Genomic DNA, 16,486 nt, shown 5'->3' with positions numbered 1-16,486 from the left:
CCTGATCATCTTCTGAAACATGAATTTTACTTGAAGATTTTTGGAAAATCCATTAATTATATATTACATAAACAGATTTAAGTGAGTAAAATACACATTTATAAATTTTAAAGTGAAAACATGAGGCTTCAAAGACAAGCTGTGCTTGGAGCCAATCCAGGCTCCTCTTGGGACCACCATGTAAAGCCTAAGTTGTTTCCCCTGGTGCTAAGGCCTTTTTCAGTGGGAAACCTTGACACGCACTCAAGTAGGACATGAGGAATCACTGAAGGATTTGAAGTGGGCTGTCATATGGTGAGATTTGAGCATTACAAAGTTTACCCTGACTGGAGTTTAGAGAATGTACTGTGTGAAAGGAGATCTGCAAGGTTATGGCAATGATCCAGGTGAGAAATGATACAACCAAAACCAACGTATGGCAGAGGACTAAAGAAGAGGAAACAAATAGAAGAAATGTTTAAGAGAGGGAGTAATAGATAGGATGTGGCAGTGAAAGAAAAAAAGTCAGCCAGGTGTGGTAGCTTACATAATCCTAGCACTTTGAGAGGCCATGGCGGGTGGATCACCTGAGGTCAGGAGTTTGAGACCAGCCTGATCAACATGGTGAAACCCCGTCTCTACTAAAAATATAAAAATTATCCAGGTGTGGTGGCGGGCTCCTGTAACCCCAGCTACTTGGGAGACTGAGGCAGAAGAACTGCTTGAACCTGGGAGGCAGAGGTTGCAGTAAGCTGAGATGGCATCACTGTATTCCTGCACAGTGAGACTCGGTCTCAAAAAAGAAAAGAAAAGAAAAGAAAAAAAGTCAATTGTGACTTCCATTTTCCTGGTTTTGTCAAGTGGGTAAACAGTGATATCATTAATTAGAATAGGAAGTACAGGAATATAAACACATTTTAGACTATGGGAGACAGTGGGTTCATATTTTTAAATGTTCAGTATAAGTTAGAATATCTGTCTAACAATGCGTAAGAAATAGAAACCTAAGGTACAAGAAGAGAGGTGTGGTCTAGAAATGAATATGTGGAATCACCAGCACATAGATGGTGGTCGCAACCATGGATGTGAATGCAATAAACCAAGAAAAGGCTGAAGATTAAAAAAGAGACCGGAAGACTGGGGGCTTACTGTGGTTTAATGTGGTTTCCGCCTTCTGAAACACATGTTGAAATTTGATTGTCATTGTGGCACTGTTGGGAGGTGGGGCCTTTAGAAGGTTATTAGGTCATTAGGAGGGATTAATGGCTTTCTTGCAGGAATGGTTAGCAAGTATTGGAGCTCCACCCCATTTTTTTCTAGCGCTCAGGCCCTCTCCCCACTTCCACTTTTCTACCAAGCTACGAAGCAGCACAAGGCCCTCATCAGATGTGGCCAGCTACCTGATCTTAGACTTCTCAGCCTCCAGAATCATAAGCCAAGTAAACCTCTTTCCTTTATAAATTAGGCAGTCTGTGGTATTCTGCTACAGCAACAGAAAACAAACCAAGATAGAGCTGAATCCTGGGAAATCCTAATATTTGATGGATGCATGTGGAAACAGGACAGTATACGAGATGAAGGAGTAGAGGTCAGAAAAGTAGGAATATAGTAAGTATAGTATATTATTATGAAAATCAAGTATTTTTTACTCAAGAAGGTTGTAGTCAAAGGGCTCAAATGTTGAAGACAGGGCAAATAAGGTGAAAGTTAGTAAGTGGGAATACTTTGGATTTGGAAGTTCAAAGGTCAGTGGTGATCTCAGGGAGAGTAGTTTCAATGAAATAATGGACAAAATGTAGAACTGAAGGATCCCAACAAGGACTAGTATCTATAATATATAAATAAACAACTCTTAAAATGCAACAGTAAAATGTAAACAATCCAATCAGAAAAGAGATATACAGATGGCAAATGAGCACAAGAAAAATGCTCAATATCATGAGCCATTAGGGAAACGCAAATTAAAACCAGTTTTAATGATGAGTTGTCACTACATTCCTATCAGAAAGGATAAAATATAATGACAACATCAAATGTTGGTGAGGATGTGAGCAAAATTTATATGATGCTAGTAGGGACGTAAAATGGTACAGTCACTCTAGAAAACCTTTTGCAGTTTGTTACAAAATTACACATGCAGCTGCCATATGACCCAGCAACCGCTGGGAGTTTTGCTCTTGTTGCCCAGGCTGGAGTGCAATGGTGCGATCTCGGCTCACTGCAACCTCAGCTTCCCAGGTTCAAGTGATTCTCCTGCCTCAGCCTCCCAAGTAGCTTGGATTACAGCTACCATGCCCGGCTAATTCTGTATTTTTAGTAGAGACGGAGTGTAACCACGTTGGTCAGGCTGAACTCAAAATCCTGACCTCAGGATTTCCACTTGCCTCAGCCTCCTGAAGTACTGGGATTACAGGTGTGAGCGACCGCACCCAGCCAACAAAGATATATTTAAATCATGTTTAGTGGAGTATGCTTCAAAGGACTAAACAACAATAGTTCCAACACTAGGACTGTTTTTGCCTGCCCTCACAAAGCTGTGGAACATGTGTATTCCCTTTTGGCCACATTTCTATAAAGGCTACCTCTACGTTTGACTGCAATTCCTGTGCAAAGACAGGGCAGTAGTTCATTTTTTAATTCTCCTTGCTCAGCAATCTCTAGCACATGAACAGGTTTTTCACAAATCTTTGACAAATGTCTACATTTAATCTGATTTTCATGCTAGCAGTCATAGTGGGTTCTAAAGGAGGAAGAGGAGAGCTTTAACCACTTCGTCTGGGACTCCAAGCAACATTATAGATGAGAAACAGAGTCAGATGGCTTTCCCTTTGAGGCCCAAAATATTGATAACACTTCAGTCTTCTTTGCTCCAAATTCCTACTTGGAAAGAGTGTGCCACTGAAGTATGACAACATGTTACAAATATTAGGAGAATTTGGAATAAAGCCAAACAGAAGAAAACTGAGATGGTAAGAATAAAAAGTTATTGAATGACATTAAAAAACAAAACCCAAAACAAATCTTTAAATACATACCCAGTTTTTCTTCAAAACTCAACTTATCTCCTTATAAAAAGTAATGATATGAACACCTCATAGGTAGAAATCTCAAAGAAATATATATCTCAACAGAAAAGTCAGACCTAATCCTCACTTTTCCCATTAAAACAAAATCTTGAAGTGGAAAAAACCATATGACCACGCAGTCTAAGGACATGTGGCTCATGCCCTTTCTATTGGGCAGTGATTGATTTCTGGAACACCTCAATGTGCTGAGTCCACTTAGTCCAAAAAGGACAGATTAGAGTACCAGCAGTGTTGCTTGCATAGCCGGAGTACAGAGACAGCTGAGGGGAATTCACTTTACTGTTTGTGTCCTGTCTATTCATCTGGTAACTTCAAATAAAATATGCAATACACTTAGATATTCATTTTGATGTTTCAAAATTTTAAAATAAAACTTGGTGATTCTATGTTGAATTTAAAAAATGTTAAAAATGTACATATGAATATGACAAGACTGTAATCTTTTCAAAATACCAAGCATAGCCTTTCCTTCATCTTCTAATTCAAACCGAAGAGTCTGAAGTTCCTGTTCCATTTCTATTCGGAAGCCCTCCATTGACTCTCTGTGTGCATCTTTTAATGATTGAAGCTCTGCAGAATGCTTCTGTTGTAAATGATTTTCAAGAGCCTAGAACAAGACAAATTCAAATTATTATGCTAGAATATAGGAAGGAAAATGCAAACAAAATAGAAAACAGTTACTAAAACTCAGTTATTATTTAAGAAATACAAAATGTTTAGGTTCATTTTCAAGAAAACTAGACGTAACATAATCAACATTAGAAAAAACAACTAGGGTCATTTCAGTAGAATAAATAAATCATTATAAAACCAGTTTGATTCAATGTATTTTGTCTATATATTGAATGGGCTGGGCACAGTGGCTCACCCTTGTAATCCCAGCAATTTGGGAGGACAAGGTGAGAGGACTGCTTGAGCCCTAGAATTCAAGACCAGCCTGGGCAACATAGCGAGACCTGTTTCTACAAAAAAAATTAAAAATTAGTCAGGCATGATGGTGTGTGCCTATAGTCCCAGCTGTTCAGGAGGCTGAGGTGGGAAAATCACCAGTCTAGGAAGCTGAGACTGCAGTGAGCCATGATCGTGCTGCTGCACCTCAGCCTGGGCGACAGAGTGAGACCCTGTCTCAAAAAATAGAAAATCTTTTTTTTTTTTGAGACGGAGTCTCGCTCTGCCGCCCAGGCTGGAGTGCAGTGGCCGGATCTCAGCTCACTGCAAGCTCTGCCTCCCGGGTTTATGCCATTCTCCTGCCTCAGCCTCCCGAGTAGCTGGGACTACAGGCGCCCGCCACCTCGCCCCGCTAGTTTTTTGTATCTTTTAGTAGAGACGGGGTTTCACCGTGTTCGCCAGGATGGTCTCGATCTTCTGACCTCGTGATCCGCCCGTCTCGGCCTCCCAAAGTTCTGGGATTACAGGCTTGAGCCACCGCGCCCGGCGAAAATCATTTTTTTTAATGTAACTAATTACTATTAGGCTGTTGGATTACATTTGAACGTATGTCACATAAAACTTACTCTCTGTTCCTTTTCCTTTTCCTCTTCCATAGTTTGAAATGCAAGGACATGTGCTTCTTTTAATGATTTGTGTCTTTGCTGATGTTGCTCCTCCAATTCTTCAAGCTCTTGCGTAAGCCGCTGTCGTTCTTGCGTAAACTGGGCTTGTAGTTGTTGCAAAGAAGTCTGAGACTGGGAAAGCTGTATCTCCAGATTCTGTTTCAGCAAGGAAATCTATGCCCCAGAATGGTACACAATGAAGAATAAATACAAGGCATAGTTCACAAACTATCCATCAAAGGGGGAAAAGCACTTCAAAGATATTAATGATAGTAAAACAACTGCCTTAATATTTCCATTTAAAACGTTCTAAAATATATCACAAAAATAACCATTTACTATCACCATCTAAAATTCTACTTTCTGTAATTATTCTGAAAATAGTTTATTTACATTGTTTATAGACTGTCTAAAGAACACTGCAGCCCACATTTAGAATACAATGAATACCTATGTTATGTTGCAATAAAAATTCATAATATGAAATAAAAACATAAGACAATTAACATTTTCGTTAGGTTATGGTCACTTCAAGGAAGAGTATGAATAGTTAAACCACTTATTTGTAAAGCAGTAAAGTGCAATAGGACTGTGAGCTCTGAGTTAAAATCCTAGCTCTGTCACTTGTTAGTATCAACACCTCACCAGGTTATGTTACTCCATATAGCTCACTTTGAACAGACTCTGGCATGTACTAAGCATTCAACAAATACTAGCTAAGATTATTTGAGAATTAAAAACCTACTCTTTAAAAGATATATCAGTTTATAATTTAGAATCATTATGTAAATTTTTATTTTTTATTTAACTCAAAGTGCTTGAAAACCTTTAAGTTTTCAAAATGTCTCAAATGTCCCACAATCTTTTATTCAACCATTATAACAATGTCAGGTACTTTTCTTTGACTATAGAAAACTGATTTGTCACTCCTTTAGAAAACAGACATCAGCCTCAGTATGTCTGTATCACTTCTAGATGTCTTAACATACTTACAATTATTTTGTAAGAATAAAAACATAAAACACAGGTATATGTATAGATCATATATGTTCATATATGCATTTGATAAAACCATTTAACTGACCTATTTCTATTCTCATACACAGGATATTGTAACTTGAGACTATATAACTGTGTTCTAAAAGAAGTCTAAATCTAAGAGGAACTTAGGAGAACCAGATACAAAGTTGTAAAATGTGTTCCATAAGCAACTTAAAACACTCTATGCTTTTATATACTGGTAAAACAGTTTCTGTGGCCAAAAAAGCCAATGAAAAGAGGAAACTTTAAAGTGAGTTTTTGTAAATGGGAAAAGGCTTTCTTTTAATTGATAGAAAGCAGACATAAGTTGCCTCACACGTCTCACAAAGAAAGGTACCTGGGAAAGAAAGAGAAAGGGTGGGGAATCACCAGACATGCAAAAGAAGAACGGAGGAAAGAATCATTAACTGGAAAAAGGAAAGGTCCGAAGCAAGCCACCATATCCCTTTAAAAAGCAGCAGGAGGAGTCGCAGACTGGAGTGAGCTTAGGGTGATGATTAGCCTTCCAGAAGGGTTCTGGACAAAGTTACCAATCAGAGTTAGTTATAAAGGTTAGCACATGGCTTTATGGAAATAGTCAAGCACTGGTGAGAAATCATATAAAACAATCTAGGTTTAATCTGTTTTAATGTATTTCCAAATAAGTGACTCTACCTGTTGAAACTTTATGAATTCTGCTTATTAATTTCTACAAAAAACTAAGGTTTCAGAGGTTATTTTAAAGTTTTGGAGCCAAGGTGGAACTGCAGCCCTCTGATTCCAGATATCACAACTCCTTATACCTCTAAATGGCAGCAGCACCCACGATTTACAGACTGAAATAAATCCTGCAAATGTGAAAATGTGATATGTGCATAAGAATGTCACAGCCACAGCTAATGCCATCCTTATGGAATATGATAAATTATACCACGTGACTTCTCACTATTTTATGCAATGAAAATCAGGACAAAATAAATATTGAAGACAGCCTAGAAAGAAAAAATAAACCATAAAAGGGTAACAAGAACAAAAACAGACATTGTGAACACTGATTTGTAACTGGTAGAGCCATTCTCTTCCCAGAAACACTGATTTGTAACTGGTAGAGCCATTCTCTTCCCAGAAAGTTAGTTCTTGAAATAGAGAAGGCACCAACCCACTCTCTTTGGAAGTTCAACCCTAGTCCCAGCCTAAGCATGGGGACCCATGGGACTGCCTTTCTTGGGGATTAAAATCTACCCAGCATTCTGCTCACCAAGCTGTCTGCCCTGGTACAGATCTGTGTCCATCCAAAAAGAATGGACACGCTTTTCTGCTTTGCACAAAGGTGACATATCGGCTAGCAGTGGCCCTGGATCCTATCCTCAAATTTAGTGTGTACTTCAATTAGTAGGAAACCAATTAGCTCACATTGGTGTTTCTTATTTTCTGCAATACCTACTTCAAAAGTTTGCTGAATTGATAGACCTCTTGTGTTAATTTGACTCACATTTGAACTATTAACAGGTGAAACTTATGAAGAAATACAATATTTAAAGTGAATGATTGGAAGTACCACAGTATATAAGTTACATATTTAAAATCTACAGAGTTTTAAATTTCTCCAGCTAAAATAAAATACACATAAATATTTTACATTGTAATATACTTTACCTTGAAAGAATTCCAAAATAGTACTTTCCATCTTAGGATATGTGATTAATCTTTGCATCTACACTCAAGAAAATAATATAAACTATGTGCAGAAAGATATTATCATGCAGTTTAGTGCTCAAATATACTTAGATATTTTGTATTCTTAACTTTGAAAGCACATCAAAATAATATTAAGGCCATCTAAAATCTCTGAATTCATGCTCAAGACAGTAATGTGAATTATATGCAGAAAGCCTTAATCATGCAACGCAGCATCAAAATTTACTTTGTTCCTTTAAAAAATAAATTAGTAGAATTGCAATAAACAGTCAGCCTTTATTCAGCATGAAAAGTACATGGCACCTTAAAAGACAATGAGCAAAGCAATGTAAAGTGAACTAATTTTTATAGCTATAAACAGCTGAGTTTAATATAATCAATAGAAATACATATTAATGTAAAACTTTAACTCAAAAGAAAAGAAAAAAAACCTCTGCATTAAAAGATTTAGGCAATTTTGATAAGTATTTTTATAATAGAATTATAGACTATCTAGAAAGGTATGTGTTGAATAAAGAATGAGAACAAGTAGTTGCTTCAAACTATATATTATATTCAAATTATGTAGTGCATGGTATTAGTTTCTATACATTTGTTAAAATTTAAAAAATTCTATTTCTTATTTTGTTTAAATAAACCGAAACAAATTTTATTTTGAAAAATAATTTAATCTTTAGTTTTTAAATTCTTAGCACAGCCATTTAGATATGAAATATATAATATATTCTACTGGTTGATAAGTGCCAGATATTTTAGAGACAATTTTAAAGGTCAAACTGCACTGATAGTAATTGCCACCTTCTGTCTCTACCATTTAAAAAATGATTGCCTTTTTGAAAATAAATTTTACAGTCTTTTTGAAAATGGAATATTAAAGTTTTATAATAATTTCATAAAGAAAAAATTAAAAATATATGGGTCAGGCATGGTTGTTGCTCATGCTTATAATCCCTGCATTTTAGGAGGCCAAGACAGGTGGATCACCTGAGGTCAGGAGTTTGAGACCAGCCTGGCCGACATGATGAAACCCTGTCTCTACTAAAAGTACAAAAAATGAGCTGGGAGTGGTGGCGGGTGCCTGTAATCCCAGCTACTTGGGAGGCTGAGGCAGGAGAATCACTTAAACCGGTAGGCGGAGGTTGCAGTGAGCCGAGATCGTACCACTACACTCCAACCTGGGTGACAAGAACAAAACTCCATTTTATATATATATACACACACACACAGACACATATATGGCTCACTGCAGCCTCAACCACCTGGGCTCAAGTGATTTTCCCACCTCACCCTCCTAAGTAGCTGGGACCGCAGACATGCACCAACTAATTTTAAATTATTTGTAGAGATGAGGTATCACTCTGTTGCCCAGGCTAGTCTTGAACTCCTGGGCTCAAGCGATCCTCCTGCCTCAGCCTCCAAAAGTGCTGGGATTACAGGCACGAGTCACTGTGCCCGGCCTACTTTTTACAGACCAGTTTCACAAAGATTCTATACCTCTATAATGGTGTTAGTGGAAGAACTGTCTCAAAACAAAAACTGAAATATCAAATCTGAGGTACGGGGTATGACAGAATGTCAATATGAGACATGCCATTAATTATGTACATCTTACCTACAACCTTTGGTTTTTGATGCAATATCAGTGTTTTTTTCTTCAAAAACGATTAGAGTCTTGTTACAAAAATGAAAGAATATAGAAAGTATACAAATGATGTGTCCTTAAAATAAAGCACGTCCTGAGATAGTAAATGTAATCTGTGATTCTCAGACCTCGCTGTGTATCAGAATCATCTCTGTAGATTTTCATAAAGACAGTTGCCTATGCCCTGATCCCTTGAGATTCTGATTTAGTAGGTCTGGAATTGGGCCCAGGCTGCCTAAGATACGTTTATTCCTATTTATCAAAGTAAAAAGTGGTTCTTTATGAAAATTTAAAAAATATAGGAACATATAAATAAAAGGGAAAGTCTCCTTCATTCCCTTTCCTCACCAAATCCCAATCCCTAAGGGTAACCGGTGTTAATATTTTGGTATGCATTACTGCAGACTGTAATGCCTTAGGTCTCTCTTGATACAATTCACTGTTTTGTTTTCTTTTGCTTTCTTACCTAGATCATGTGTAAATGGCTAGATGATTTTACCAAATGTAGAGAATATATCTGATAAAATGTTGGCTATGCCTTATATACAAAAGTTATGGAGGCTCCAGGGCACATCTCAAAAGATCAGTGCTTAATGTCCATAGCAGCTGAAACAGAGACCCCTGGGGCAGCTAATGTGGGCAGACATCCTATATGTATCACATAGAGAAATAAACGCCACTTCAAATGTGAAACCATGAGAGTGTCTTGACCTGCAGATGTGGATGAGGTGGTTTTCACACACTCAACTTTATATAGCTTATTCCAAGATGAGTATGCTGAGGGATTTAATGATGTTTAATAGTTTTTCCAGTAGAGGGAACAATCAGTTTGTGTTTTTGTAGTTTTTTCCTTCCCTTCAAAGTGGCATTTATAAGGTACTCATGATATTTAGATATGACCCATTCTTTTTAATAACTACATAGATTTCCTAGGGCTGGCACTGCCCCTCACTTCTCCAACAGCTGTTCTCTCTCTTTCCTTTCTTCCCAGTTGGCTGAACAACTGCGTCTGTTCAGGGATTAAATGGAAATCCCTGGAAGGTAAGCCCCTCTCATAGTACCTTCAGATGAATTAGGACTGGGACAAGAAAATAATCTAATTCTAAGGTATTAATATTAACTCCAATCCTTTCAAATATATAAAACATTAAAAACTGCTAGCCTATCAGTCTGAGCAGCTCTCAGGAAAAAACTGCTAACCGAGGCTTAGTAGAGGACAGTAGGAATAACTTATTATTATGTCAATGACTTAATGAAAATGCTCATGTAAAACGTTTAAAGGTGCTCAAATATTTTAATTATATGATTTATTTTTCTTCTTTAATCACTAATGTGCTATTACTGAGGAAACTAGTTAAGAAAAGTAAATTTAAGCCGGAATTGTAGTCATTTTGAAAAAATTCTGAATTGTTCTTTTTTTTTTGTATTTTCTAAGATGTATAAACTGAGTTTATTATTAAAAACTACCACAATGCTTCTAATGTCCTTAAGATACTTGTGGAACATATCCCCAATCATCCTCTTATTATTAACTAAAATTAGAAAGTATCTCTAAAGGACAGATGTAACAATAACAGTCACTTGTTTGTGAATGTGCTAAGCACTGAACTCCTGTATGGAAAGCTGGGGTACATACCATGTACTGAGGGAGTGGGCAGGTGCTCACCCTGCAGAGCACAACACTGACAAAGTCATGTTTTGTTGAGGATGATGACAGAGTGAAAAGGTGATCCTCAATGACTATAACGTTATAAAAGAGATTTCACTGTTACCAGCCCCTTGTCCTCTTTTTGTAGGAGATGAATCAAGGCACTTTCATTCCAGTTATTAATAGGCAATTTCAATAAGGTGGTTTTTGTTTAATGAATAAAAAGTACAACTATTGAAGAAAATGTGGCTGTGTTGTCACAAATATTCTAAAGTATAATTCAATTAATTTTTAAAATAATCATATCCTATTTGGGTTCTTATTTCTATCCCAATTAGCACATATGTCAAAATGTCTGTATTGATATAGCTATCATGCCAAAATTTGTACTATGTTCTATGTGATTGCTAACAAGAATTTCTAAATATAACCTATTTCAGCAACACTGAGATAAATGTTCGTTGTTTCTTTTAAGACATGAAAGAAAATGCTGCTAAATGTATTTGCATATTTTAATTATTTTTTACATAACAAAAAGACTGAATATGAAAACTAGGTAAAATTTTTATTTTCTTGTATAGTAGAAAAAACTTAACGGGGGGTATGAGGAAATAGTTCCAGTCCAGAAGTATCAGAATTTCACAGGACATCTCTAGGCTCAAAGCTTTGATTTCCCTAGGGCTGGCATTACTAAACTACAGTCTGTTTTTGTAAATTGTTACTGGAATACAGTCATACCCATTCATTTACATACTGTCTATAAGTATTTTCACACTACAGTGGCATAGAGTTTCTGCCACAGAAACTGGCCCACAAAGCCAAAAGTATTTACTATCTGGCCCTTTATAGAAAAGTCTGCTGATTCCTGCCTTAGGACATCAAGAAAAATATTCAACAATGTTCAATTCTCTGTCATCTAATTTTAAAGGACAAGTTGAGTATGGGTTTAGTGTGAAAATAAATCTCATTCTTTCTTATGATATACAAAGAAAATTTTTTTTAAATGAGTGTTAAATGGGATATTATTTTGAAGATGAATTTCTGCATACTTGAGTGTACGTAAGTAAAAAGTGATCGATCACTTCGTCAATTCTTAGGAAAGGGATTTACTCCATTTTGCTTTTCATCTGTTGATAATTATAACATTACAATGTATAAAATATGTTCTAAATCACATAAACCTTCATAACAGTCCAGTACTTTTAAAAAAGGAAGTCACTAATGCTAGTTTTTCAAAAAAAAAACTAGTTTAACAACAAAAAAAGTTACATTTATTTCCATTTTTATGAATCAACTAGTTAATAGTTTTTCAAAAATATTACTATATCTTTCAAAATAAACATAAAAATAATGAAATGTATGTCTGAGATATAAAATCTCAATTGGCTTTATAATAAATATATGCTTATTAACACATGTGGTAGATGTATGCATAAACAAATGAATGACTGAACGTTAGAAGCTTTTATTACCCATATACAAAATATATCTTATTGAATGCCAAACTATTTTTTATATAAGTTGAAGCTTTAAAGCAGTGATGTTGTTTATGCAAAATGAAAAGTGCAACATGCCCTTGTGTACAAATTGTAAGTGCCGCTCACTTACATTGTTGATAGATTTATGCAAAGCTTCACCCAGAGAGTGCCGCTATGAAGAAAAGATCACAGGAATAAAGGGAAACATTCAGAAATCAACTAAGTGAAAAAAAGAGGAATAAGAACAGAGAGTAAAACACAGAACATTAATTATAATGTGCTCAAGAGAAAACAGTTCTAAGAAACAAACTAAACAAAAAGAAATTAAAGACACACAGTCTAAATTATTTATAATCCCTTAAAACAATGTCTGATATATTTGTGGGCTTGCAGATTTACCTATACAAACTACTAAAGGCTAGGCCATATAAATCAGAGTTCAGTTTAAAAGATGATGGTTATTGAGGGACCTAGAGGGGGTACTACTGTTCTAAATTCCTCCCAGAAAGCTACAAGATAACTATTCAAAGCATTACACCCACTTTGCTGTAGGTTCAGGAGAATTGTGGTGAAAACTGCAACACTAACTTGACTGACCATATAATTTGGGAACCAGAAATAAATAAGAGATAATCACTATAAATTAAAGATTTAATAATAATCTGCTTTTATATTAGGGGGAAAGGAAGAAAGATACCTTTATATCTTTTTAATCCTATTTCCTAGGATATATTTGGCAAAATTATTTACAACATAGGCTCATTTTTCAAAAGTTCATTGAAATTTTAAGTGATATACCAATGGAAAAACCTACGTACCACTCCCTCCTAACATGGGGGGAAATGAAAATGTAATTTCATTTTCATTCACCTCATTTTTTTACTCTCAAAAAATACAAAATAATATTTTACATTTATATTGCTAATTTAAATGGAAAAATTGCTTTAACATGGTTTTTACTCTGGACATGATTTTAAGTGATAAATCACTGGAAAAACCTACATACCCCTCCCTCCCTCCTAATACAGGGGGAAATGAAAATATAATTTCATTTCAACCACCTCATTTTTTACCTTCCAAAAATACAAAATAATATTTTTTATTTATATTGCTATATATTATATTGCCTAATTTTCAAACAGAATGCAATTTTCTTTTGTTTTCATTTTTTGCATATTGTAATTATTTCTTGAAGTGACACAATCTAAAGAGTTTTTATTAGAAAATAATTTTTTACTAATAACTTAGACTAAGATATTCCATGATATAACTTAGTCAAGTTGCAAATATGAGATAAAAAGATTAATTTTCTATGATTACTTCATAACTTCTCAATCTCAACTTTCTCATGCTTTTATGTACATCACTACTTAATTTTACTTCTTTCTTTATTCTTTCCCAAACTTATAATATTCTCTATATAATAATGAGAGACTTAACTTCTCCAGACTTCATAAAACTTAAGAAAATTGGAAGAACTTTTAGTTGTAGTATTTTTACATCTTTTTATTTATTTATTTATTTTTCAGACAGAGTCTTGCTCTGTCACCAGGCTGGAGTGCAGCAGCGTGATCTCAGCTCACTGCAACCAAAGCCTCCCGGGTTCAAGCCATTCTCCTGCCTCAGCCTCCCGAATAGCTGGGATTACAGGCGCCCACCACCACGCCCAGCTAATTTTTGTATTTTTAGTAGAGGCAGGGTTTCACCATGTTGGCCAGGATGGTCTTGATCTCCTGACCTCGTGATCCACCCGCCTCGGCCTCCCAAAGTGCTGGGATTACAGGCGTGAGCCACAGCGCCCAGCCAACATCTTTTTATTTCTTAGAACTGATGTCCTAGTACTAGAAGTTAACCTAAAATTTATACCATTTACTCAAGAAGCAGATTTTATTTTCACTCTTTAAGGTGTCATCAGACAAAATATGTATATTATTTAAGATTCCTGAATTATTTGATAAATTGGAATATGCCAAATCATCCCTTCCCTAGGTGTAGATTTGGGGCTTTATATGACAGAAATATATTTGAACATTTGAAATCTAAACTCATATGGTCACTACCTCTGTCCATACCCAGTTGCAGACCATGAAAATATTGAATCCAATGGGTACAGTTGCCCAAGCTGTGACCTCAAGTGAGCTTAGATCACAGACCTGGCATGGCAATTGGTAAAGGCACAGTAGTGCTGCTGGGTGGCAATATCACTGTTTGTTAATACATAACTGAAGTAAGCTTTTTCATTTAAAAATACTAATTAGGCTAGGCATGGTGGCTCACACCTGTAATCCCAGCACTCTGGGAGGCCGACGCAGGTGGATCACTTGAGGTCAGGATTTTGAGACCAGCCTGGCCAACATGGTGAAACCTCATCTCTACTAAAAATACAAAAAAAAAAAAAAAAAAAAATAGCCGGAATCATGGCACACACCTGTAATTCCAGCTACAGCTACTCAGGAGGCTGAGGCAAAAGAATCGCTTGAACCCGAGAGGTGAGGGTTGTGGTAAGCTTAGATTGCACCACTGCACTCCAGCGTGGGCGACAGAGTAAGACAAATAAATAAAAAATTCGAGTACTATTATGCTCCAGAAAACATCTTAAGTTCAGCGTGAGATACAGTGTTGAATAAGATTGTTGAATAAGATTGTAAAACAAATGTATAGAAATAAAAATAAAGAAAAAATCATAAGTATTACGATTTTTAAAAAGGTTGGTGTGATAGGGAATGACTGGAGGAGGAGATACTGAGTTGATGGTAAGAAAATACATTTTATTTAATTTGTTAATTTTTTTTTTTTTTTTTTTGAGATGAATGAAGTCTTACTCTGTCGCTCAGGCCGAGTGCAATGGTACAATCTTGGCTCACTGCAACCTCTGCCTCCTGGATTGAAGCGATTCTCCTGCCTCAGCCTCCTGAGTAGGTGGGATTACAGGTGTGTGTGACCATGCCCGGCTAATTTTTAGTTTTAGTGGAGATGGAGTTTCACTATGTTGACCAGGCTGGTCACGAATTCCTGACCTCAAATGATCCACCTGCCTCGGCTTTCTAAAGTGCTGGGATTACAGGTGTGAGCCACCACGCCCGGACAGAAAAGATATTTTAGAAGTGTAACATTTAAACTGGGGTCAATACAGAAGCCAAACAGGAGATAAGTTTGGGGAAAGAGTACCTGGCAAGTGGATCAGCTAGCACAAAGCTCCTGAAGGTGAAAGCAAGCTGGGAGCAAGTGGGTGTGGGAGTGGGGAAAGGGTTAGTGAGGGACAGTTGGCTGAAATGAGACAGGGGATACACAAACGGGCCAGCTGGCTTAAGGTTTAGTGGGACAGTGAGAGTCAGAATAACAGAGTAACAGCCTGGATTCAATGGGGTGCCCCGAGAGGATTTTAAGCAGGGGAGTGGCATGATCTAATTTATATCATGAAAGATCAGTTTGAGTGCTGTAAGAAAAGTGAAATTGACAGGACAGACAGACAGACAGGAGACAGACTTTGGTAACAGTGGCTTGGACTAGTGTTTACTAGGGGAGATGAAAGCAAATAGAGCTAAGATATGTTTCAGAGGTGGAATAAACAGGATTAAAGGATTACATGGGAAGTAAAGGAAAGACATATGGATGGTATTTAAACCACAGACTGGCTGAGATCCCCAAGTGCTGTGGACTGCATGTGTTCCCTTATCCCCAAATTCACGTATTGAAAGCCTAACCTCCAATGTGAGGGTAATAGCAAGTGCAGCCTTTGGCAGGTGATTAGTTGATGAGGGCAGTGCCCTCGTGAATGAGTTTAATGCCCTATAAAGAAATCCCAGAGAGCTCCCTTGGTGCTTTTACCATGTGAGGACATACTAAGATAGCTGTCTATGCACCAAGAAGCAGGCTGTCATCAGACACCAGATCTGCTGGCACCCTGATCTTGAACTTCCCAGAATCCAGAACTGTGAGAAATGAATTTCTACTGCAGGAAGGCGCAGTGGCTCATGTCTGTAATCCCAGCATTTTGGAAGGCTGAGGCAGGAGGACTGTTTGAGCTCACAAGTTCAAGACCAGCCTGGGCAATAAAGTAAGACTCTGTTGCTACAAAAAAATAAAAATAAAATTAGCTGGTATAGTGGCGTGTACCTGTAGTGCCAGCTACTCAGGAGGCTGAGGTGAGAGAATCACTTAAGCCCAGGGGGTCAAGACCACACTGAGCCATGATTGTACCACTGCACTCCAGCCTGAGAGACACAGCAAGACCCCATCTCAAAAAATCATAAAATACCAGCACTTTGGGAGGCCGAGACAGGTGGATCATGAGGTCAGGAGATCGAGACCATCCTGGCTGACCCTGTGAAACCCCGTCTCTACTAAAAAAATACAAAAAACTAGCCGGGCGAGGTGGCGGG

At 36.9% G+C, this 16,486-nt stretch overlaps 1 protein-coding gene across 3 annotated transcripts in view; it reads right to left on the bottom strand.

The window, feature by feature from the left end:
* Positions 1–16,486, bottom strand: part of FAM184A (family with sequence similarity 184, member A) — a 63,017-nt gene that overhangs the window by 16,195 nt on the left and 30,336 nt on the right. For all 3 annotated transcript variants that reach the window (XM_011937282.1, XM_011937284.1, XM_011937286.1), the window contains exons 9-10: positions 4,580–4,792; positions 3,519–3,672 (exon numbers count right to left, since the gene is read on the bottom strand). In XM_011937282.1, the coding sequence (XP_011792672.1) occupies positions 3,519–3,672; positions 4,580–4,792 (367 nt within the window). The remainder of the gene's footprint in view (positions 1–3,518; positions 3,673–4,579; positions 4,793–16,486) is intronic.

The sequence above is a fragment of the Colobus angolensis genome, unplaced genomic scaffold (genome assembly GCF_000951035.1).
Source record: "Colobus angolensis palliatus isolate OR3802 unplaced genomic scaffold, Cang.pa_1.0 Scaffold100, whole genome shotgun sequence".
Taxonomy (NCBI): Eukaryota; Metazoa; Chordata; class Mammalia; order Primates; family Cercopithecidae; genus Colobus; species Colobus angolensis.
Note: the sequence above shows the minus strand (reverse complement) of the source record. Positions and strands in the feature narration are given on the sequence as shown.